The sequence below is a fragment of the Leptonychotes weddellii genome, chromosome 6 (genome assembly GCF_054177405.1).
Source record: "Leptonychotes weddellii isolate Sample4059 chromosome 6, ASM5417740v2, whole genome shotgun sequence".
Classification (NCBI taxonomy): Eukaryota; Metazoa; Chordata; class Mammalia; order Carnivora; family Phocidae; genus Leptonychotes; species Leptonychotes weddellii.
Window position 1 is genome coordinate 110,239,236 of NC_138374.1, and position 25,885 is coordinate 110,265,120.

Sequence of the window (25,885 nt, forward strand, 5' to 3'; positions counted from 1 at the left end):
GTACTGAATGGAGCACTGGGTGTTACAAGCAAACAATGAATCATGGAACACTACATCAAAAACTAATGATGTAATGTATGGTGATTAACATAACATAATAAAAAAAAAAGAAAGGGGACTTCTAAATGAACAGTTTAGAAATTATAACTGAATTTTTTACCTAACATTTTTTTTTAAAGATTTTAGTTTTTTATTAGAGAGCAAGGGCATGAGCGGGGGAAGAGCAGAGGGAGAGGGACAAAAAGATGTCGGGCTGGATCCCAGGATCCTGAGATCATGACCCGAACTGAAATCAAGAGTCAGACTGAATCACCCAGGCAGCTACCTAACATTTATAAATAATTTTTTTTTAAGATTTTATTTATTTTTTGACAGAGAGAGACACAGCGAGAGAGGGAACACAAGCAGGGGGAGTGGGAGAGGGAGAAGCAGGCTTCCCGCTGAGCAGGGAGCCCGATGCGGGGCTTGATCCCAGGACCCTGGGATCATGACCTGAGCCAAAGGCAGACGCTTAATGACTGAGCCACCCAGGCGCCCTAATAATTTTTGTTTATATTTAAATTCAGAGTATGTTTGGGGCACCTGGGTGACTCAGTTAAGTGTCTGCCTTAGGATCAGGTCTGGCTCCCTGCTCAGAGGGGAGCCTGCTTCTCCCTCTGCCGCTGCCCCTCCCCCTGCCTCATGCGCTCTATCACTCTCTCTCTCTCAAATAAATAAAAATAAAATCTTTAAAAGAAAAATAAATTCAGAATATGTTTAAAGAAGCTTATCATGAAATTTGAGTCAGTAACAAAAACATGACCTTTGTTTTAGTCATAAAAGAACTACTTTGTGTATATAAGGGAAAAACTGAAAGTGTCAGGTACAGATTATTTTTGCATATTTTGAAGTTAAACTAAGCTTTAGTAAGCTTTTTTATTTGAGCAGTCTAAATAGTTCTATTTTATAGTTGCTAGATTCACAAATTTTAATAGAACTATATAAATTCCTGGAGTTGTTAGTTGAAATTAACCAATGTTATTTAAATTGGTACTGGAAGATTCTTCCTAATACACTATCCCAAGAATATTTAAATGAGAGATGTTAAATTAAATGACACAATTAATGTTTGGCGCTAAATCTGTTTTCACAAATATTTCTGTACTCCTTATAATCATGTAATCCAATGCTAAGTGAGATGAGACTGTTTATAATAATAAATATGTAACTGTGCCATTATTTATTAAGATTAACTTAACATTGGATGTTATCTCAAACACTTAATAATATTTGATTTTCCTTCTTAAAAATGGGTTTAGTAAGTTAGATATTCATATCACTTATAATGTCAATTGACCACCTTACTTAGAGTTGCCATATAAGATTAGATCTTTAAGCTTTGAATGTTCCATTTTTGTTTAAAAAATATATTTAAGTAGGCCCTTTGTTCACTTATGCTTCTGAAGTGACACTGGGGACTTGCTCCTTGAAGACATGAATCCAAAACGGTGCCCTATATTTCACATATCCTGTGGGATCCTATAAAACCATGTAACTTTCTGTAAGACTTTCACAGTTTTCAAAAGACACACTGAATGATCTTCAGTTGTGAAATATAGACATTACATTACCTTATATCTGTGTAAGACTGCTTTTTTTTCCCCTTTTCCCTCTTACCCCCAAGTCAATCACTAGTGACGCTTTGGTGTACAAGTTGGATACGCCTAATCATTTTGTATAAATATCTAAAGCTCCAAAATATAGTGTACTTTAATGTATTAGACCCACTTTGGGGTGCTAAAATGTGTCCTTGGGTAGATGGAAATTGGGTATATCTGGGAGGCTGATATAACGTAATTGGTCTCAGAGGGATTAAGATGGGGGTGAAAAGAAACAGTACCAATAGCACCAGTCTTTATTATTCTGTTGAGAATTGTGTTAGTGACCTAAAGCTATAATGCACAAAGAGCCCTATTGTTATTACCTGTACGTGACTGAACTTGATACGTAATTGGGTTATTGCCCTGACAACAATGACTGTTCACACTCTCTTCTTTTTAATATTTCTGGTACTAACCCATATGCTTTGATATTTCTTTGGAAATATATAGATCAGTCTATATTAGTATATTATTATTTTCTCTACTTCATTGAAAACAAATATTAATTTCCATATGACTGTGATTTCATAATCCTTTAGAAAGGTTATAGAGAATTCATTTTATTTTTACTGTATGCTTTTTCTCATTTAAATGTTTCTGTATTGCTTTTTAAATTTCCCTTAAGCGTCTGAATTAAGCAGTTTTTTTCTTCTCTGATTTTGTAAAGACTTTTGCATATTCAGACCTCTGTTTTGCCTATTTTTATCTTGTTATATAAAACAATTTAAAAAAAACAAAGTACGTATTTTTATAAACATGTGTTAAGTAATGCAAACTAAATTTTTTGACATAATGTAAACCATGAAATGTTTCTATTTATTTTTTATCAAAGGTGTAATATCTACTGATTTTGGCATTATTTCTCTAATTTGAAGGAATAAATGAAAAACAAATGCCTGCAATTCAAACACAAAGATTTTTTTTGAGCAAGTTGCCTAATGATGTTATTAGAATTAAAGCCTGGCATACAGGAATGTATAGGAAATTCTTAAAGTGATTGTATGAACATGTTTTCCTCGAACATGGTTAATAATATAGTACTTAGAATTTTTGCAGACTATTAGTTAAATGTTAAAGGTTTTTAACTTTTTTTCTTCCGGAGGCTTATAGGAACTTTTTTTAAAATATAAAGACTAACATTGAGGGAAATTGCTAAGATAATTACCACATTCTGATTATTTAATGTCTGACTTTCTGATAGAAAAATTAGAGACATTTTTTATAATTCATCAAGTCACTATGTAAGTTTATAATCTGGCATAAAGAAACCATTCCATGTTAAAATTCAACTACATTTTATTTGTTTGGAGGGAGTTACTGTCACTTTAATCAATGAGTCAGATTAGAAGTAACATTAAAATTGTCACTCGAACCATAATACTAATCTTAATATTTTTGTGTTATCATTTAAATGTATCTCTTACGGATAACGTAGGCCTATATCTCATTATGAGTTTTGTAGAACGCTAGAGAAAATGTTTGGGTTTGCTTTTTGATCAAAGTTGGCCTATGAAATATGAGGGCAGATTGATTAATTTAGAAACTAGATGAACCAATGTTAGAGCTAGCATTCTTTTGAGAATTAAGTAGTCTAAAACTGTCTTTGTCTATCTGGAAGGTCTCCCACTTTTGTGCAGAGGTGGCCATGAGGGAACCTGCAGACCACATTAGGATTTTTCTCAGGCAGTATAACACAGTAACTTTAAAAGCCCAGACTCTGAAGCTAGACTACTTCAGTTCAAATCCAGGCTGTCCTCTTTACTGCCTTTGTGACCTTGGGAATGTTACTCCTCTGTAAAATGTCATAGTAGTAGTGCTTACTCTTACCCCAAAGAGTTGTTATTAAGACTGAATCGTTAAGCCATGTGCAAATGTATAGAATTGTGCCTGATTCATGATAAGAACTCAATAAATACCAGCTTTTAGGAAATGGTTTTCTCTCTGCTCTGGTACTAGAAATAACATATAGTCAAAGCCCCAGAGTTATCTTATAGAGCATAAAGATCTTACCATATAGAACATGAAAATGTTCAGGGGACTGTATTCCAGTTTTTCACTGGAAACCTAAGAAAACTAACTACTGATTGTATCGAGCATCTCCATCTAAGTAACGTGGCCTCTAGACGTGTCTCCTGGCTGTGAAAAATGAAACTATGAGTAACCAAATGAACCTGTTATGGGTAGTTATTTAAAAACTTAAAATTTGGAAACTGTCTGGCAAAGGTAAGAGTTTTTCCTCTTCCTCTGCTTAATGACTTTTAAACTCTTTATTCTGTCTCTTAATGTTTCTGGTTTCTGATATGTAGGTGACAGTTTTATCCTCCTATTCATGATAGCAGGAGCACAAATAACTCTACCATGTAAAGTGAAACTGTACTTTTGTATACATTCAAAGAAGACAGGGTGAGATGTGACCTTATTTATATAATGTGAATTGTTGTTATCTGGTATGACAAGAGACCATCCATAGATCCATATAAATTTGCAATTTTAAACCAAATTATTAAAGACATCAAACTTAGTTCATGGCTGTTTGTAACATGAAAGTAAGTTTTATGTTCTGATTTTTTTCCCTTTACATTGCCAAAGACTGTGGTAGCTGATTTTTCCTCCACTACGTTAACACGTCTGTTTAGATATATCTTTAGAACAACCAGTAGTTATCTCATATATATCAAGGAAAACTGCATCCATTTAAGAATGCAGGTCTATATGTAAATCTCCCATTTTGTGTTCCAATCTGCCTTTTTTTCAAAAAGGATTTGAGATAACTTACAGTAAAAGACATGACTTGGGGCACCTGGGTGGCTTAGTCAGTTAAGCGTCTGCCTTTGGTTCAGGTCATGATCCCAGGACATCCTGGGATCGAGCCCCATGTCAGGCTCTCTGCTGAGCAGGGAGTCTGCTTCTCCCTCTCCCTCTGCCCCTCCGTCCACTTGTGCTCGCTCTCTCTCTCAAATAAGATCTTTAAAAAAAAATTAAAAAGTAAAATAAAAAAAAAGACATGACTTAACAAGTTATTAAAATGGTAATGGAAGTACAAATTCAGAACCAAGGATTAAAGAGAATGTAGGCACACCCTTCTTACTGGCCAGCAGAGTTGCCATGGTTGAGCTGTTCATCTAGTTATTGCTTCCTTTCTGTTGGGGCTCAAAGGGCTATTTCTGTTTTTAGGGAGGAAATATACCAGTTCCTCAGAGAAGACAAAGTTTTCTCCCACTAAATTGTAATAGAAATATCTCCTATAAGGATCTGTGAGTAATGTACCAGGCAGTATCTTTAGTAGCAACTATACAGAAAATACCTACGTGATATTTGATAAAAGTCAAAAGCAAGCATTAAAGCATGGTCTTGGAAAGGCAATTTGGCAGCTGAATAAACCCTTGTGCTCCCATGATGTAGCTTCTCGTGGCCTAATTTGATTAAAGGGTAGAGCTAAGATTATCCAAAGTTACAAAGATGAATCTTACCCTATACAGGGTCTTCCCTAAATTTTCATTCTTTTAGCAGGAGTTTGATAGGAGCTATGTAGCACACCTTTCAGTACTCTTTGAACATTCAGATTTTTCAGTCTTCAATACACTGTTAAATATTCTTTGACAAGGACTTAGAATGATGGATTCTATTCTGATTTGCTTAAGAGAAAACAAACAGCAAATCAGCTTTGACACCGTTGATTAAAGCCGAGGCATCTCACCACTGTGTTCATTGGATGGAAGTCAGACCAACCTCTTGAGTATTTGAATAAAGTACCTAAGACGCTAGCTTCTCTACTCCGTGATGGCCACCACATAACTAGTATTTTCTATCGATACCTAGTAACTCATCTCTCTTGATGGGAACTCAGATAATACCTCAGACTAAGTGATATCCCTCTATAGTGGTAATGATTTGAAATTCAACCAGTTAGAAATCATTATGCTTGCAGATCTGTATTAGTCGTAATGAGGAATTCAACCCAAAAGGCCAAGTTAGATAAAAGTAGGCAAGCTCTCAACAATGGGAAATGGAAAAGGCCTGCATTAAAAATCAAATGACTTGGGTCCAGTTCAGATTTCACTATTAATTTTTTAATAGGTTCTTAGGTTTGTTTGTTTTTTTTCCTCTCTAAATTGAGATTGTTAGGAGAGATTACAATACTTAAAAATAAAAGGATATGGAAGATTTTGTAAAATATTAAATCCTATATAAATACAGGATTTTTTTTTTTAAAGATTTTATTTATTTATTTGAGAGAGAGAGAGTGAGAGACAGAGAGCATGAGAGGGAGGAGGGCCAGAGGGAGAAGCAGACTCCCTGCCGAGCAGGGAGCCCGATGCGGGACTCGATCCCGGGACTCCAGGATCATGACCTGAGCCGAAGGCAGTCGCTTAACCAATTGAGCCACCCAGGCGCCCATAAATACAGGATTTTTTAAAATCCAGAATGATACCTGCCTTTAAGTAAGACTAAATTAACATATGAATATTTAAGAGAACCGTACGGTGCAAAATTATGTTCGGTATAGGTAATAACGTTTCACTAAAGCTGTCTCCTTTATCTTCATGATCTTGATATAGGAAGAATCACAAAAATTGTTTAATATATAGAATTCAGTTATTTAGATATAGATACAGAATTAAACCCCAAATTCAGGAATTCACAGTTCCACCCAAATTGTGCTATGTTCATACCTCAAATGTGGTACCTTCAAAACTTAGTGGCCCTGTTGCCCCTGCAAAGTCACTCTTCCTTCTTTGTCACCTACTTCTGTTAGTGGACACAGTATTCTTTCACATTCCCTGGTGAAAACTTCCGATGAACAATATTTCTTGCCTGAAATCATACAGGAACATTATTGAGTGTTCTGCTGGTATTGCTCTCTTTTTGCTCTATTCCAAGAAAATACGAACTGAAGTGCACCTTTAATGACCTCTCCCTCGTGGCTTAAGTACTGACTTCCTGTGGCCTATAGCAATAGATTCTAAACTCCTTAAGCCTTTCCTTTACTTAGCCTCAGTTTATCATTCATCCCTGTTGCTTGCTCCCCAGTCATGCAGAAGTACTAGCCATTGCTTCACACATCTCACACTTTCTTTAGCTCAGCACCTTTGTTCAGTCTTTTACCTCTGCTTAGATTCTTCCCTGCCCTTTTATATATCAAAACTGTGTTCATGCTTTGGACCTTCGCTCAGCTGCCACAACCACAAAACCATTCCATTTTCCCTCACTCAGAAGTTACCCATTCATTCTTTCATTTAACGTGTCAGTGAGCACTTACTGTTCATATAATATCCATCCTCCAGGTCTTTCAGTTTAATAGGAGAACACAGGTATTAAATGAAGTACAATAAAGTGTTATAAAGGCTTTAATTAAAGCACATGAACACCTGAAACTAATATAATGTTAATGTCAGCTATACCTAAAAAAAAAAAGAAATAGTATGTGAAGGGTATGATGGAGGGCAAATAGAAAATATTGAGTTCTGAGAGCACCTGGATGGCTCAGTTGATTAAGCATCTGTCTCATGATCTCAGCTCAGGCTTGATCTCAGGGTCAGGAGTTCAAGCCGAGGTTGGACTCCACACTGGGCATGGAGCCTACTTTATATATATATATTTAATATATATATATATTTAAGTTCTGCATGGCGACAGAGTTGTTAAGAAAGGCTTTAGAGAATGAGTAGGTGACAGGCAAGAGAGTAGGGGATTTTGAGGCAGGCTTTATAAGCAGAGAAGCAACATACACAAAGATTCAGGGCATAAAACAGTTCAGTGAGCACAGAACTGAACACTTTGTTATGGTTAGAGTGTAGAGTGGGGCTGGAGGGAGGAGGGGTTTGGGGCTAAATATGAGGCTGGAAAGGTAAGCAAGAGCCAGATGTTAGAAGCCCATAATAAACCATGCTAATGGTTAGACTTTGTAGAGGGCAGTGGGGAGGCATTGAAATGTTTAATGTTGAAGTGTGGTCAGCTTGGTGTTTACAGGCAGTGCTAGGGAGATTAGAAGAAACTGGAGGTAAAACTGTCAGTGGGAAGATTATCCCTTGAGTGTAAGCAGTGGAGCCTAAGGCAAGAAGAAATACAGTCAGGAAACAGTAAGTCTTGGTTGGTGATTGTTGGGCCAGGGGGAGGAAGTATGAGGAAGTGTCTCCTATGAATTTCAGATTTCTGACTTGAGAAATTGGAGGCACTGCCAAGATAGAACTGGTTTGGGGAGGAAAATAATAAGATCTCAGTTCCGAACATGTTTAATATGAGGTATTCTTAGATAGATACGCTCAGAAGCCAGGCAGAAATACGTGATTAGAGCCCATGAAGAGGTCTGGCCTGAAGATACATATGTGTGTTCCTCAGCATGTTGTGTTGGTGGTTATTAAAACCATGGGAGTAAGTAAAGTTGTGTAGGATAGAAAGGTATAGAGAGAGAAGATAAAAGAGGTAAGGAAAGAAATGAACCTCGGAGCACACTGACAATAGAGGGACTGCCAGAGGAAGCTAAACCTACAAAGGAAGGAAAAGTCAGAGAAATGAGAGGAGAACCAATATGGAGTCTTGGAGCCAGAGGAGGAGGCAACTCCCAGCAAGGCTGTGATCAGAAGCATCAGCCAGGCAGAAAGGGTGAGTAAGCGGTAGACAGAAAAGAGTTTGTTAGATTTAGCAAATTGGAAATGCTGCTAACCTTTGCCGGAGTGATTTCAGTGAAGTACTCTTGGGGGTGGAGGAGATGAAAAAGTGATTATAGTTGGCTTAAATAAGTAGATTAAGGAAGTTGATATAGTAAGGATAGTGGGTTGTTTTTTTTTTCCACCCCGAAGACATTTGGCTGTAGAGCAAATACATTAGATGGGGCAGTGGTGAGGAAGAGAAACTTGACTATACTTATAGACTATGATGAAGAAATCAGCAAATGAGGAGAGGTTGAAAATATGGAAGAGTAATAATAGAATTATTATTACTGTACTCATTAAATATTCATAGCAAACTATATTTCAGGTACTGATGTATAATGGTGTATAATGTATAATTTCTTGGAAGAGATCCCAGTGATAGAATTGAGAGTAGTAGGAAAACAATATTCTTCTGATGCTAGAACAGAGATGATATGGATCAGGTATTGATAGGTTAGGTTGAGATACTGAGGAAAGCTTAAACCTAACTATTGATTTTTCTCTATGAAGTAGGAGGTGAAAAAGAATTGAGGGCGTGACTACAGATTAGTGAAGGTTGAAATTAGCCATTGTGGGAAATGGAGTTTATCAGGCAAAACATTTGGATTACAGAACAGCTTTTACAGTCTAACTGCAGTTGGAACCATGAATCTGGTGACTCCAGACAATATGGAGTCTGCAATTTTCTCCAGCAGTCCTTCACATCCTGGTAGAGAAGCAAACAAGCAAAACAATTGTCAGGGTTGATATTGTGAAAAGACAAAGGATTATTAATGGTGCTGCCAAAGAAGTGGTTAAAGGATTGTGCTATGAGGTCTAGCCTGGAAATGAATGACGTAAATCCAGAGGCAGATGATTGACGAGGAGGAAAGGTATTGGAAATGGTCTCAAATCAAAGCACAACCATACTGGGAGACAGGTGTGAGCCCTGGAAGGACAGGAGCTTGTGCCCACATTTCTTACATGACATAGGACATTGTAAGACTTAGGCTGTGCCCCTGGGAGGCAGAGACTAAAATGGAATGAAAGTGAAGATTAAGGCCAGGTCATCAAGAAGTTTGTTTCGGATAGAGGATCCACATGAGCGTCACAGTGACCAAAGATGTGGTTGTTGTACTTGGGATGAAGAATGCTGTTAGCTGGATGTCCTCAGTGAATAAGATGGAACAACTCGGAGTTAGGTAGATGGAAGGAAAAAGAGGAAAGTAATGATTGTCTCTTCTGGGCGGCCATCTACAGTCTTTTTGCCTCTAACTCACAAATACCTCTTGAGATACCTATCACTTTGTGGTTTATAATAGAATTAGTTATATGATTTCCTCAGTCTCCCTCAGTCTCACATTTGCTTCTTTGCCAGTCCTTCTCCCCCCACTAGATTGTAAGCTGTCCAAAGGCAGGTGCCATGTAGATTTCATTTACTGCTTTATCCTTACTACCATTATAATAAAGTGTCTAGCACATAATAAATGCTCAATAAGATTTTATTGAATGAATGAATGAATGAATGAATGGAGAAGGGAGAGGTAGAAAGGAAATAGGGTCAGATTGTCAGGAAGGAAAATGAGTCATTCTCTCACATCCCATCCTGGACAATAGTCCTTCCTTTCTGGGCTGGTTCTTTACCCTGATTTACCCTCAGTGTCCTCAGATGCCAGCATAGTGCTCTACTCTAGATGAGTGAGAATCGCTACTCAAGCATATTTTAATTTTAAAGGATCTTATTTTCATAGCTTATTAATTTGCTTATTAGATAATTTAGGAAAAAATTTATCAACAGATTCACAAATATACTGAGGTATGCATATTTTATATCGTATATGATTTTATACTACGTGACTTGTTAGAAACTTCTCTGGAAAAGATAAATCTTTATGACACAATGAACTACACTTCGGTTGGAGATCGAACCGCATAAGAAAGAGGAAAAGCAAAGGCGGTATTGCTCTGGCTCTGTCTACTGTAGCGTTTCTGACTCTCCTGTCAGTCCTTAGGAAGGCTGTCCTGAAGGAGGGGTAATAAAGCAGAGGCTCAGGTGCCATCCCCACTCCCTCCCCATTTACTGTATTCTTTACTACACCTGGTTCTCATCTTCCACTTTGGAGAACCAGAGAATCTTTGTCCTCTTCAACTAAATTTATATCCAGCTATCTTTAATCTTGGGCACTTTCTTTTTTTTTTAAATTTTATTTATTTTATTCTTTTTAAGAGTTTATTTATTTATTTGACAGAGACACAGCGAGAGAGGGAACACAAGCAGGGGGGGTGGGGGAGGGAGAAGCAGGCTTCCCGCTGAGCAGGGAACCCGATGCGGGGCTCGATGCGGGGCTCGATGCGGGGCTCGATGCGGGGCTCGATCCCAGGACCCAGGGACCATAACCTGAGCTGAAGGCAGACGCTTAACTACTGAGCCACCCAGGCGCCCCTCTTGGGCACTTTCTTTTCTGGGCAGGAGAACTTGAGGACCCTTTGCTACAGTAGGTTGGAAGTTTCACCCAATTCTGACCTAGTAGGCTGGAAAGATGAGGCTTCTGGACCTGTTTGAAGGATGTGGTAGTTCTATTCAGTCAAAAATTGCCATTACATCTATGTGTATTCTGGTTAAATAGAATGAATTTTTGTACCACAGTTATCTTTTTCTGTCATCTTTTCTGCTGCTTTTGTCATTTTTATCTCTAAACAAAATATCTGACAACTAGGTGACCTGTTAGAATACATTATCTTTTTAAATACAAGTATCATTATAAATGCTTTTCCTCCTGTTTTCTGTATTGTGTATAATTGAATGTATTTGTTTTTATTTTAATGGGTAAAATGCCAACCTCTTTCTGATTTAAATTTCTCTTAGATCGCCATAATAAAATGCCTTGTGTATTGTTGTACCCCTTAAGGATGTTTAATGCTGTTGTCTGCTGCATTGCAAGGAATATAAATTGAAATCCTCAGACCCTCTCAGTGGGTATAATATTACCATTAACATTTACTACATGCTAATAACTGGCCAGAAAGAATTAATGCAAGTTTTCAAAATATCTAAATTATTCCTCAAGACATGCATACAAAGCCAAAGAATCTGGCTCTTCCTCTTTATTTGGCTTATCATCTGTGAAAGACCACATACAGTGTTACGAAGACACATAGTGTCATAAACTGATGGCAGTTGGAATTGAAAATGAAGTTCCATATACTTCTACTCAGTGGCTCTAGGACTAGATGGAAGGATTTTTTCTTTTTTAATTTATTGAAGTGTGCTTATTTCCTGTAATATAAATAAGTAAACTTCAGCTCTTTCATCTATAAAGTGAAGATGCTAATACTGCTTTATGCAGTTGAGTATTAGAATACTATTTGTAATTTACCTTGCTTATAATTTATTATTCTAAGTTTAGAAGAGTGCTTTTTCTTTAATATGAAACTAATAAAAACATATTTATATAAAATGGTTTATGATAAGTGCATATGATAGCTAACCTACCCGATGCCTCATACAAACTTAGATCTATAGATATAGTGTATATAATTATGAAAATTTAAACTTACAATCAAGGCTAATGTAGTACATTCTAGATCAAATAAATATGTATAATATATCTACAGTTAATTTAGAGCCTTAGAGTTAAAAACCTGTTGTCCTTCATGATTACTGTCTTCTGATAAACTTCTTTGAAAAATAGTAAAATCATTTTAAAGCCTCTGATTGTAGACACTACCTTTTGCTTGACATTAATACCCAACCAATGACTATACATACTTCTTAGACTTTTCAATTAATTGTAAAGTCATTGACAGCAGTCATATATATTCTTTTTTTTTAAAGTTTTTTCATTCTGATTCTAGTATAGTTAACATACAATGTTATATTAGTTTCAGGTGTACAATGTAGTGATTCAACAATTCTGTACCTTACTCAGTGCTCATCATAAGTGCACTCCTTAATCCCCCTCACCGATTTTGCCCATCCCCCCACCAACCTCCCCGTCAGTATTCTCTGTAGTTAAGAGTTTGTTTCTTGATTTGTCTTTTTTTTCCCTCTGCTCATCTGTTTTGATTCCCAAATTCCACATATGGGTATTTAGTCACAAAATGTACTTTCCTTGTAAATCTGTATCTAGTCAGAATATTTTTAATGACTAACTGAAATGGTTTTTTAAAGCATTTTGTATTTTCTTTCTCTGTAGCTACGACAGTTAGTGAATATGTGCATCAACCCAGATCCAGAGAAGCGACCAGACATCACCTATGTTTATGACGTGGCCAAGAGGATGCACGCGTGCACTGCAAGCAGCTAAATAGGTGGAAGATCATGAAGAACATAGCCAAAATAATTTAAAGTATTTCTGTGCAAATCATACCTCCCCGTTTTTGTCTGGGTGTTAAGATGAATCTTTCAGAGCTAATGTGCTTTGAATCCTTAACCAGTTTTCATATAAGCTTCATTTTGTACCAGTTTAAGTCGCCTTCTTGCAAACCCCAAATGACTTTGGATAGTCAGATTGCATGTCAGGAGAGTAAATGAAACTTAATGGTTTTTAATGGCTAAAGGTTTTTAGAATCATTTAGATTTTTTTTTTGCTGATAAATTGTGTTCAGATAGACTCTCAGTGCCAAATATTGAAGGTGCAGCTTGGCACTCATCAAGATAGACTTGTAACCTGAGGAAAAGTATCTGAACATGTGACTTGTTTGCTTTTTCATCATTTATGGACATTTGAGATTAACACAATTGTGAACTTTTGTGATTATTTTATTTTTAAAAGTTTGAAGTATGTGAAGTATGTGTTCTTAGCATTGTAGCTTTCAAATGTAATTCTTAAGGTAAATGTAGACATAAACTATTTGAGAAACACTTAAAATTCTTAGCTTTTACATTCAAAATGCAACTCTTAAATGTGAAAAAATTGGGGGACAAAATGTGAGTCAGACACTGAAGAGTTCTTTGCTTTGTTTTGTCTTGTTTTAATATCTCTGATAGTCTCTTTGCATTATAATGGTATAAATGAATCCATTTAAAAAGTGGTTAAGGATTTGTTTGGCTGGTGTGATAGTAATTTTGAAAGTTGCACATTGCCTGAGGCTTTTTTGTGTGTGTTTTTATTATTGTTTGTACTTTTGAAAAATCTTTGAATAATCTTGTAGTACTATATTTCAAGTTCTTTATAAATTTAAATTCTCTCTTCATAATTGCACACTATCGTGTAAGCATGTTTTTATTCATAGATTTTATTGAAGTTCCGATTGGTCCCCTTCAGAAATTTTTTTGTATTCTTCAAGTTACTTTCCTATTTATATTGTATGTGCATTTTATCCATTATGTTTCAGATTTTCTGAGAACATAGTACCCTTTAAAAAATATTTAGTATACCAACACTTATCCTGGATTAAAAACATTTTTTTTTTAACTTTTTAAAATTTGGGCCACCCTGTATGCGTGTATTTTGTCTTGTTAGAGAGAAGAAAGGATGTGTGTTGCACTGTACCTGTGAATGTTGACATAGTTTCAATGCATTTGACAAGGTTGTAACTTGAGAATATGTTTAAAGCAATGGGAACTGGCCATTACCACAGCCAGAATTTTTATAAGATTAACATTTCTGTTGAGAAGCTTTTAAGCAAAGTACTGTATTCATGCATGAAGATGACAGAGATGGTAACGCTTCATTTAGTTTAAGGAAATAGGCCAAGTTTAGTAAATGCTGTGGTGGAGACGTTTTCCCTGAATGCCTTCATGTTAGTGGTGACCAGTTCTTCACAGAATTGTGAAAGCCAAAAGGCTGAGTGGCAGTCACCGTTCAAGGACACCATGCCACCCTATAAAACCCTGGGATGGATAATCCTGCCGACGTGAAGGCCTCATGTTTGGAGAATACCTACCTTTAGCTGATGTAACTGCTGGTTTTGTCTTCTCATATAAGTATTTTTCTTACACTCATTTGAGTACTTTCAAGTCATTTGTAAAACTTTATAAGGGCAAAAGCATAAACTTTTTTTTCTCCCAGAATGTAATCAGTTATGGTATCTGAAGGGTAATTTTTTCTTGGTTTGACAGAGGGCACCTGGGTGGAGGGCCAGATACATTGTTTTTACCAGATTCCAGTTACTTACAGCTTTTACGCTGAGCACCCATAGATTTGTCTCCAGAAGTATGAGCAAGTAGAATTGTTCTTGTTGACCGTTAGTGTCATATGTTCATCTTATTATAATATAATTGAGAGGAAATTGTTCTGTAGTTGGAACAGATAATCTCCCTTTTTCTTGCAATCTTTAAAAATACATGAATCTAAAATTCATTTGCTTAACCCCTCACAGTGACTCTTAAGCAAAGATTTAAGCTTTTCTTTTCAGTGAATCTCTCTGCTAGAAGGAAATAGCTGGGAAGAATTTAATGATCAGGGAAATCCATTATTATTTTCTACATGTGGAAACTTTTTGTTTTGGATATTATATCTTTTTCCTATCTAAGTGTTCATATTTTTTCCTGAGGAAACCACTGTGTAAACAACAAATTTTAATTTTGAATGAGATCATTTCAAAGAATTATGAAGATGATTAGAAGTTTTAATTTTTTGTAATCACCTATGAAATATTCTCTCTATATTTCTGTTTATAAGCAAATTTTGTACTGATTAAGTAAAACATTTGAATTGAATTAGGAAACAGTAAAATGAAAGGTACATGTGCTTCTAAACCTTATTTAGACATTGGTACCAGTTCCCCAGAAGAAAATGTGGGGTAACTTTGTTTTGTATGCTTAGGTTTAGGAATGGTGGATGAAGGGTATTCCTATATAAATAAAGTGCTCAACAATGTGCAATGATTGTAAATTTAGTAAGATATTACAGCCATTTCATGAATGCTTTACCATTTCACATAGTACCTATTACAAAACACCTTTCTTGGATCAATATACTTCAGGTGTTGCTGTTAACATTTACATGATATTTATTTTAACCAAAATGTTATTCATATTAAGTGTTTTTTCTTTAAAATGAATGTATTGTTATAACCCACAAATGCGTAATTATCCTATGCCTCATATTTCAATAGTACTGTAATATGGACTTCTTTTGTGAAATACTTTTATTTTGTTATGCTTCAGATACACATACTAAAAAGATTCTGTTGTTAGCTTTGAAAGTTGTATAATACCCTAATATAAATAAAAATATAAAATTAAAAAATGGGTACAATAAAATTTTTATGTATCTGTGATTTTTTTTTTCCCCCCTAAAGTCGGCCGTTGTTTATTTCACTTAACATTTAACCTACAGAAGAAACAGTTCTTGTTCATTTCCATGACTTTACCATTTTGGGAGAGGCCTAAGAATTGAAACAGTTGAGGGTGATAATGGAGCTCTGACAGATGCTAAGTAGTTTAATAAATATGCAATAAACTAAGGTACCTCTTCACATGTTCCTGCTCTTCTTCAGCACATGATTTTCTGTCTTTGAATAAGAAAAGTTTTCTCAAATTATAAAATTATAAGTCCAAAATTTAGGCAACAGATTCCATTCCTATCACCGTAATATGCTGCTAACAATATTAGAAATAGTTTGAATGCTCTTTTCACATAAAAAGTGAAAATTACTTTCTACAGCTGGAAATGTTGAGGCTAAAAGATCTTTAGGGGTAAAATCCTCCAGGCTGATGGTAGAATGATGGGTTACCTTTCACATCAAGATCACATTCCAAATAGACTGTGGTGAAGAAAAGCTAATTTTGTAACCTGTGATTTGTATGAAAGAACCTTTAGTCTGACTGTGTGTATGCGCGCGCACACACACACACACGCATAGTAATAGTAAATTTTAGCCACAAGAAAGTGACTAGTTACAAATTTTATTTCAAAAGTATGTTTGTTTATTTAAAAAGTCAGTACTGGGCATATATGTTTAATGTATTATTAATTGGTGCAGCAATATTTACCACTGAATTGGTACAAAAGGATGACAACTGCAATAAAACCCTTAATCAAAAAACTTCCATGGAGTTGTTACATTATCTATTTTTAATTACATGTAGGTCTCTAATACAATTAATGACGAATTAAAACAGACTCATCAGATTAATTATCAGAGAAAGATGCAAAAGTTTGCAATGTGTATCTTGTCTTTGAGAGGTTTATTTGAAGGAGTTTTTCTAGTTTTCTTACCCATTTCTTGTTCACTTGGGTCTCTAATTTTAAACCTTAGGAGGTAAAAATAAAGTAAAAGGAAATTTTAAAGTTTGGCTTTGTGACCAGGGGTTTTTTAGAAGTAAATTATTTTCAGGGCACCTGGGTGCCTCAGTCGTTAAGTGTCTGCCTTCGGCTCAGGTCATGATCCCAGGGTCCTGAGGTCAGGCCTCACGTCGGGCTCCCTGCTCGGCCAGGAGCCTGCTTCTCCCTCTCCCACTCCCCCTGCTTGTGTTCCCTCTCTAGCTGTCTCTCTCTCTGTCAAATAAATAAGTAAAATCTTTAAAAAAAAAAAAGGTAAATTATTTTCACCGTGTTACAATGCATAAAGATAATCTTTTCCACTCCTTTCTAGAAGCATAATCCTATGGATAAATTATTTAATTTCTCTAGAAATTCCTAACTCTAAAGAGAATTACAATACCTTTTATAAAGGACTGAATGTGATGCCCGGTACCAGGTGGGTGCTTGTTCAACAGAACTATTACAGTGTAGTGTTGTAGTGTAGAAAAGAACACACGTATGTCTTCTCTGGCTCTAGCTTCATCTATTTTTGCTTTGTTCTCTCCATTCTAGCGCCACTGCATGGTTTCTTAAAGATCCCGAGCTCTTTCTCACCTTAGGGCCAATAAAATTGCTTAAATAGCTCTCCCATTTAGAAAAGAAAAAAAAAAAAATCCTATCAATCTTTCATGACTGACATTAAATGTACTTTTTCAGGAGCCACGCAGACCACATCCTGTACTTTTCCTTTTGGCACTTAACCCAACTGTATGTAGCCAAATGATTACTTGTGTGATTCTTTGTTTACTTTTGATCTCCCTACTAGAACCTAAACTCTAGATGGACAAGTACTTGCTGTGTTGTTTAATGTGATGCCAACACTTAACACAATGCCCTATTGGTAGTCACTCAACTTATTTTTGTTGAATTAATAAATGGACATTTTAATGCTGTAAGTGGAGTTGAGCACTTCAGGGAGACTGTGCAGAGATGCAAAACCAGCAGAAATCAGGAGAGGCGAGGGCAAGTAAGGGGGTAAGAGAAGCAAACACAAGCTAAACTAGAAGAAAAATTTTAAGTTACAAGTTGCCATAAATGACGAAGTTGAAGGTAATAGGGATTGACACCTGGCTCCTGGACTTCCTGAGGAGGTCATGGTGATACAGGTTCAGTAGGAGACTGGAGTGGAAAACAAATTCGGGTAAAAATAGGAATGATGATGGCAGATGAAGGAAAAATAGAAGGTAACCAGAAGGAGTCATAGCTCAAGCTTTAAGATAAAGTGAACTTAAAATGGTTTGAAGATTAGGAGAGGTAGCATGTGGAGAAGAAACTGAAGGGACAGGGAGTATATATGATAAGAAAGAGAGGATTTATCCACTAAGCCCACAAATGTTTACCGTGTATCCTCATAATATTAGATCCTATATATAGTCTTGAGCAAAATGTTTCTTGTTTTCATGGATTTAAAATCAAGTCAGGAAGAAACACATCTACAGAAATAGAAATATATAAATGCAAGTTGTTATGGGTGCTATGGAGGAAAAGAGATACTGAGGAGAGGACATTGAAGTAAAATGACCTAAAGGATGAAAAGGAGTCAGCCAAAGAACAAACAAGGGGAAGAGCCTGCTGGCCTGTGGGAAGTTAGCTGGGCTTTCTGAGAAGCAACAGATGAGAGTGGGTGAGTTGGGATGGAGTAATACAAGGTAGATTTAGAGACGTATATTTTCTCTGTATTTGCAATAATCAGTAATGGATAATATAAAGTAATATAATAGTCATGTAATCAGTAATATAAAAATTTATATTAGGAATTATAAAATACTTAGAAATAATTGAGCAAGAGACACACAGAATATATATGAAGGAAATTATAAAATCTCGTTGAAGAACACAAAGCAAATACTGAACAAATGGAAAAAGAGGCTGTGTTCCAGATGGGAAGTTTCATATAAAAATCAAGTACTCTATAATATTAGGAATGTAGTGTCTATTTGAATCTCACATGTTTTGGAACCAGATAAAATGATGTCAAAGTGCATATGGAAAAATGAATCTATAAAAATAGTCAAGAACATTAAAAAAAATATGCTGCTCTTGACTTATCAAGTATTAAAACGTACCATAAAGGTACTTTAATTAAGCAGTATTAAGAGGAAGAGGAACAAGGGAATAGAATGGTGGAACAAAGTAAGATCAAATACACAAAGAAGTATTATGTGAACTTGATATATGAAAGAGGAAAGGTTGGCTAAGCGACTGACTCTTAATTCTGTCTCGGGTCACAATCTCAGGGTACTGGGATTGAGCCCTCCATCGGGCTCCTTGCTCAGCGGGGTGTCTGCTTGAGATTCTCTTCTTCTCTCTCTGCCTTTCCTCTGGTGTGTATGCTCTCTGTCTCTGTCTCTCTCTCTAAAATAAATAAATCTTTAAAAACAAACTATAAGGTGTATATGTTTGTGTACATTTATTTGAACATGGAGAAAGGTGAGGAAGAACACAAACTAAGCTAACTTTGGTTACCGTATGAGTGTGGACAACAAAGACAGTTAAGCCAATATAGTTAAGTTCTTATACCTCTTTATATTTTTCTCCTTTTCAGTACAAAAGCATGGACATTTTTTCCTACTTAAAATAACTTTTACTTTATGTTGAGTCTATACCTCTATTTTTTAACTTTTAATTTGCAAATAATTTCAAACTTACAAAAAAATTGCAAGATTAGTACAAATTTAGAATTCTTCACCCAGATTTCTCAGATATTAATATTTTGCCACAATTGCTTTATAGTTTCTTTTTAAATCTATATATAGATTTTTTTCTGAGCCAACTGAAAGTTGCAAACATGATGGCTATTGCCCCGCCCCCAAATATTTGTCGCTTTCCTAAAAAACACCCTCTCCTATATAATCACAGTACAACCATAATAATCAGGAAAGCAATATTCATTACTATTATCTAACCTACAAATCACATTCAAATTTCAAACAATTGCTCTCTATAGCAGAATTTATTTTTTTAATTTTCATCCAGGATCTAAGCAGTAAGTGTTGCATTTAGTTGTCATGCCTCTGTAGTCACCTTCAGTAAGAACAGTTCCTCAGTCTGTTCTTTATCTTTCATAACCTTGGCATTTTTTAAAAGTACAAACCAGTTATTTTGTCGAATGACCTTCAATACGGGTTTGCCTGATGTTTTCTCATGAAATGGAATATTACTGAAGCAAGGCCGAGTTTATCTGCATACAACATGACAGGAAGCAAGAATGCCAATTTTTCCATTACTGTTGGTGCAAACTTTCATCACTTAAGTTGGTGACCTTAATTATAAAGTTATTGTTTTTTCCTTTGTAATTAATAGTGTGTACAGAATAAATGTCTCTGCTGTTTTGCCTAAAGATGGGATGAAGTACCTGGCAGAGAGGCACTTAATACTTTTTCAAGAGATAAATGTATGAATGCATGACATATTGAAAGCTTCTGCCAATCAAATTTGCCTGGTTAACAATGCATAAGGAATATATATTATTGGCCAATGTTTATATTTTTCTTTATCATTTACTTACATATCCTCAACAGCCTGAAATGTATGTTGGAATACCTCAATCATCATGCATGTATTTGATGCTATCGACAATTTAAACAATGCATTTTTAAATTTTATAATTTTATTTCTTATTTTTTAAAAGATTTATTTATTTGAGAGAGAGAGAGAGAGCGCGCATGCCAATGAGTGGGGGGAGGGACAGAGGGAGAGAGGGGGAGAAGCAGACTCCCCACCTAGTGCAGAGTCTGATGTGTGGCTTGGTCTCACGACCCAGAGATGATGATTGGAGAGGAAATCAGAGTCGAAAGCTTAACTGAGCCACGCAGGCACGTCATAATGCATTTTTAAACAAAAATGGAGTAAATTGAGAAATCAGGACACATTTCTCCATTTTAATGGTTATATGAGTCCTGGATCCAGAAAAATAAAATTCATTTCTTATATACCTTGCTCTTATCAAGTATTAAAAATGAGGCTGAAATCAAATCCTTGTTTTACGCAACCTTTCCTGATATTCCTAACCATTGGCATATACTCTGTTAACACACCGTGTTTCTCTTTTATAGCATGTGCCACTCTTATAATGAAATATTCTGTCATTATTTTGAGTCTGCTTTTCATGCAAAGTTATAAGCTCCCTAATTAGCTGAGGCAATGTCTGTCATGATTATTGCTACATCCTCAGTGCTTAGCAAAATACCTAGAACATAGTAAGTACCCAATAAATACTCGTGGAATGAATATTTACATACATGGACTCATTTATATGTATTTTTTTAAATATTCCAGCAAGTTTGATGTCATTGCCCCCATTTAGCAGTTGAGAAAACTGAGGCCCTGACAAGATAAAGGGTTTTGCCAAGGTCACTGAATCAGATTTTATTTTAGTTCTTCTGCTCAAAGTCTCATGTTGTCATGTTGACAAAAATCTGCAAAATCCAGAGTTGCATGAAAGAGCTAAAATATAGATGAGTTAAGACACTTATTTTATTCTTTATTGTCCTTCTCTTATTTGTGGCCTCCTGGGAGGGAGGAAAGCCTGCTCACATATGTGTGTTGGATGCAGCACTTGATTAATGAATGACCTGGGGGTGGAGAAGTGGTAGCTTTAACACTGAGCTAGTGGAACAGGGAATTGAGAAGAAAGCTCAATAAGGCACTTCTTTATCGTTCCATGAAGATCTCTGTTAATGATGATCAAAGAGATTAAAAAATGGAGTGTATTTACGTTTAACTTGTATTCGGTAGGGATATTCTAAGTGCTAAGTGTAATACTCAGACATATCCCTTATTTAATTTTTTTTAATTGTCTCAATTACTTAAGTAGTTGTCAATATTATCTTCAATTTTAACAAATTATCAAATTAAGCTCAAAATGTTGACTTGTCCAAGGTCACAGAGCCTGGAAGTGGTGGGAGAAAATCATTGCCAGTCCATGATACACTCAAAGCAAATATTTGTGAGGAAAATCGATGCATGAAAAAAATTTAGGAAGACAAGAAAAAGGGGGCCTTGGGAAAAAATATTGGGAAGTTGATAAAAGTTTCAGGGAATTGGTTCATTTAAAAGGACAATGGCTCTAAAGTGTTGATTGTGCCTTCATGAGTTCACATTCTATTCCACTAAGATTGTAAAAACAGGTATGATTCTCTACTATTTTACTTATTTTAATGAGGTTGCTTTGAAGACAGGTCTGTTTTAGCTATTTGCCAGTTATCTAGTGAAGAATGGATTATCCTACTGCCTAAAAACTAGCATAATGCATTTTTTATCAGCTGTAAGGTGGATTATGATGTAGAAACCTGAAATATGCATACATGCTAGAGATATCGTCTGAATTCCTTAATTTAGGCTGCATTGTGTTAACGTTTCAGAGAAATCATGCCTTAATTTTAATCTCACCAACACTTAGGAACAGTCTTTAAAAGGACATAACTGTCTCATAATTTTGCTTGCTAGCACAAAGGCTATTCAAAGAAATTCAAGAAAATTTAAACATGACACGGATATTCTGAGTTAGGACCGTCACTTCTATTTTCCTTTTTACTCTCAGGTGTGTACCAGATACAGCATTTGGGAGACGTGCCCTGCTGAGTCTCCCCCGTAATAATGAGGCAGTAATGAGTTACATTAGGTGTAAATCACATCAGTGGGGTTTTTACCTGCTTCTATTGATCTGTCAAAACACTTTATCACGGAAAAGCACAAACGAAAACAATGATTTTCTCTCTGTAACGGAGACAGCATGCTTTTGGGTGGGTGTTTGTGGACGGTCTGAGAGCAACTTGACTATAAAGCTCTCTTAGCGATTCTCCCGGAGTTCTGTGGACCAGACAGCCTTGCACAATCTCTTTCTGTCATGTTTTCCTCTGTGTTCTGTGCAAGGCTCTCTTCCAGTTAAGGATTTAAAGCTAGCTCTTATGTACACAAAAATCAGATTTATATCTTTGTACCACAAAATGAAGCAATTATTTTGTCTTCCAGTGGATTCCGCTTCCTCTGCGTTAGCACCAGAGCGACCCACTGTTGTCAGCAAGGCGGTGACACTGGTGTAAGCTTCATTAAATAGAGCCCCGCTGATACTGACCATTGATCCAGCAGCTAGCTCAGGTGCATTTGGCCACAATATTTTCTCCCTCTGCTCTTTACTTCTCTCCAGGGATAACCAATCAGAAGAAACGACCCTCATGCCTAGTGTTTTGAGAAGCAGAGAGCAGTTTGATTTCAATTGCCAACCTGTCCACTAGCTTGGTAAATCAAATTTCAATCTCCTAAGGGCAAAAAGAACATGTAGCTTGCGTGTGTGTGTGTGTGCATGTCTCGGTGTGCGTGTCTGTGTGTGTGTTTGTGTGTGCGTGTGCGCATTGTGCTTTAAGATCTGGTCTTTCCATAGGTTAAACCACAGGAATTCACCTGGTAACTGAAAAATGAGGAATTCAAAAAGTATTTGCTCTTTAGAAGTGGGGTTAGTGTTCTTTAAACATACCACACTATTCCTTGAAATGTAGGATTCCACGTCTAACGCTGGCGGTGTAAAATGAGCAAACATAAATTGTATCCACATCATTACAGAAACCGTGTTCTCCTTTTTGTGTATATTTGATGGCAAAGTGTGATCTCTGCTAAGTCATCAGTCTAGGAATCTAATTTCTTTCAGTAAAATTTCAAATAAAAGACACCTTCCCCAAAATTGTTCTGTGAGACTCCAGTAAGGAAAACAAATCTAGGTACTAATCTTATTGCAGTGAATATAGGACAGCTCGAGATGAAAATGGTAGTACTATGTCAGCTTATCTTGAGCTTTATATACTTCATCCTTTCTCTTGAATATATCATGTGCTCAAATAAGCCAAAGACATTTTCTCCGTAATGTTTCCTAGGCATACCCGATTCAACTGCACAAATCAGTTCTTGCCTTTTATGCAGGTTGATTCAATGGTCTGTGTCTTTAGAGACTCATATTTTAGAGACTCAAATTTTATATGATGATACTTTCCCTTTTCAGGATATGTTATTCCCCTTTTAAAGAACCTAGAGATTCTTTAATAATATTTCTTTTATTTATTTATTTATTTATTTTTTAAAGATTTTATTTATTTATTTGACAGAGCACAAGCAGGGGGAGTGGGAGAGGGAGAAGCAAGCTCTCTGCTGAGCAGGGAGCCTGACGCGGGGCTCGATCCCAGGACCCTGGGACCATGACCTGAGCCGAAGGCAGACGCTTAACGACTGAGCCACCCAGGCGCCCCAATAATATTTCTTTTAAAACACCAAGCACAAGCCACTGTTCAAAACCCTTGTCTTTATGTGTTGTAAATAAACCCCAAAGTTGCTCTGGTTATAGAAGGCATAGAAATGATATATAATTCAGCAGTTCCTTTAGAAATGCTTTTTCCTCCCCCTGCCCCGTACTGTTCTCTCCCTGGATACTAAGCATTTTGTAAGTAAATTTATAAAAATAAAAATGGATTTCCTGTATCTTTGACATTTTATGTGATATCACACATCTGGCATCCCACATAATTGAATCATCCACCTATGTCATTACAAGGGATTAAACTTGGTCATTCTAAGTCTCTCTGTGCCTACTGTTTGGCGATGTTTTGAATCGTCATTCTTGATGTATACAATATTCATGTAATTACAGTTTTTATCTGTGTAAGTCATACATGGCTGTCCTTTGATTGAACTAAAATGGATTCTACAAAATGATTTGGGAGAGTGGCTAACAGAATATTATGGTATTTTCCCCCTAGAAATTATAGTATTTTTTTTTTTTTTATTCATGAGAGACAGAGCGAGAGAGAAAGGCAGAGGGAGAAGCAGGTCCCCAAGGAGCAGGGAGCCCGATGCGGGACTCGATCCCAGGACCCTGAGATCATGACCTGAGCAGAAGGCAGACGCTTAACCATCTGAGCCACCCAGGCGCCCGAAATTATAGTATTTTTAAAGTTTTATTTTAATTCTGGCAATGAAGATAAAAGACTTTGATCATTGCAATGAAAGATCAGTCTGCGCTACATTAATGGTCAATACGTTAGGAAGTTAACCCTGAGAAAATCCCCCCATGCTCTGCTAATGGAAGCTCTTTTATTCATTAAGTCAGTAACAGGAAGTACAACCATGAATTACAAAGTGGCTTCATACCTTCGAAGATATTTTTCTGTTATTTTAGTTTACATTAATCACTAGTCATCGCTTAGGCTGGTGACTCTCACCTGCAAAGGTTTGCCCCCCCAGGGGGCAATGGCAGTGTCTCAAAGACATTTTTGATTGTCAAAACTAGGAGTGGGGGGTGCGAGTGGGGAGGAGATATTACTGGCATTGAGTGGGTAAATTCCAGAGATGCTGCTAAATATTGTAATGCACAGGACAGCCCTTAACAATAAAGAATTGTCCTACCCCAAATGTCAATAACATGGAGGTTAAGACATCCTCACGGACACCAGAGAGGCATCATGGAATGGTGGAAATTGGAAACTAAGTTGGATTCCTACATGAAGAGAGTGTCTATAGAAATGACCAGAGTGAGAGCTGTTATAGAATGGTTCCTGTACCTGTCCTTGAGACAAAACTGTCTTTTATTAAAGTCAGAAGGCTCATTCTCTTAAGTTTACCATCTATAAGGACCTTTGTCTCCTTTCAAATTTATCTTTGGATGAATCAGGATGCATTCTCTACAATGAGAAATGGTATGGTTGAGAATGCTAATCTTCAGCAAAAAGTTAAATAAAAAATAACCAGATATTTCCTTTTTTTTTTTTTTGTCTCTCCAGCTAACAGATGAATAGGCAGTAGTGTCTTTGTCCATTGTAACCTACCTTTCATTCCTGTGAGTTATTGGTGACAACCAAAAAAGAAGGAATTTTATTTCTCAGGAAATATCATCCACTTTAATATTTTGTATTAAATCCAATGGAAAACATAAACATTCCTTAAGTTGTTTGTAACCTGAAGTCAATTAATGTATTATAAGTATATATGCAGTTATAGTTCTTTGTAGTGGTTTACGAATAACCAATTTACTAAACTAGACAAATATTGGCAGTCATCTGTATTTAATTCCACATGTCACTTGTTGTTATTACCTCTGCCAAGTTAATTGTTGGCTATACATCCCACTCATTGCCTCTAGCAGTTTTTACTAAACAATATTATAGAATTGTTTACCATTTTTAAAATTAGTTTTTGAGGGATGCCTGGGCAGCTAAGTCGATTAAGTGGCTGCCTTTGGCTCAGGTCATGATCCTGGGGCCCTGGGATCAAGCCCTACATCGGGCTCCCTGATCAGTGAGGAGTCTGCTTCTCCCTCCCTTCTGCTGCTCCCCCTGCTTGTGCTCTCTCTCTCTCTCAAATAAATCTCTAAAAAAAA

General features: G+C 36.3%; 1 protein-coding gene across 4 annotated transcripts in view; it reads left to right on the forward strand.

The window, feature by feature from the left end:
- NEK7 (NIMA related kinase 7) overlaps window positions 1-13,392 on the forward strand; it is a 122,472-nt gene extending 109,080 nt beyond the window's left edge. For all 4 annotated transcript variants that reach the window (XM_081824952.1, XM_081824951.1, XM_081824950.1 and 1 more), the window contains one exon: window positions 12,469-13,392. In XM_081824952.1, coding sequence (XP_081681078.1) covers window positions 12,469-12,579 — 111 coding nt within the window. In that variant the 3' untranslated portion in view covers window positions 12,580-13,392. The remainder of the gene's footprint in view (window positions 1-12,468) is intronic.
- Window positions 13,393-25,885: the final 12,493 nt, after the last annotated feature.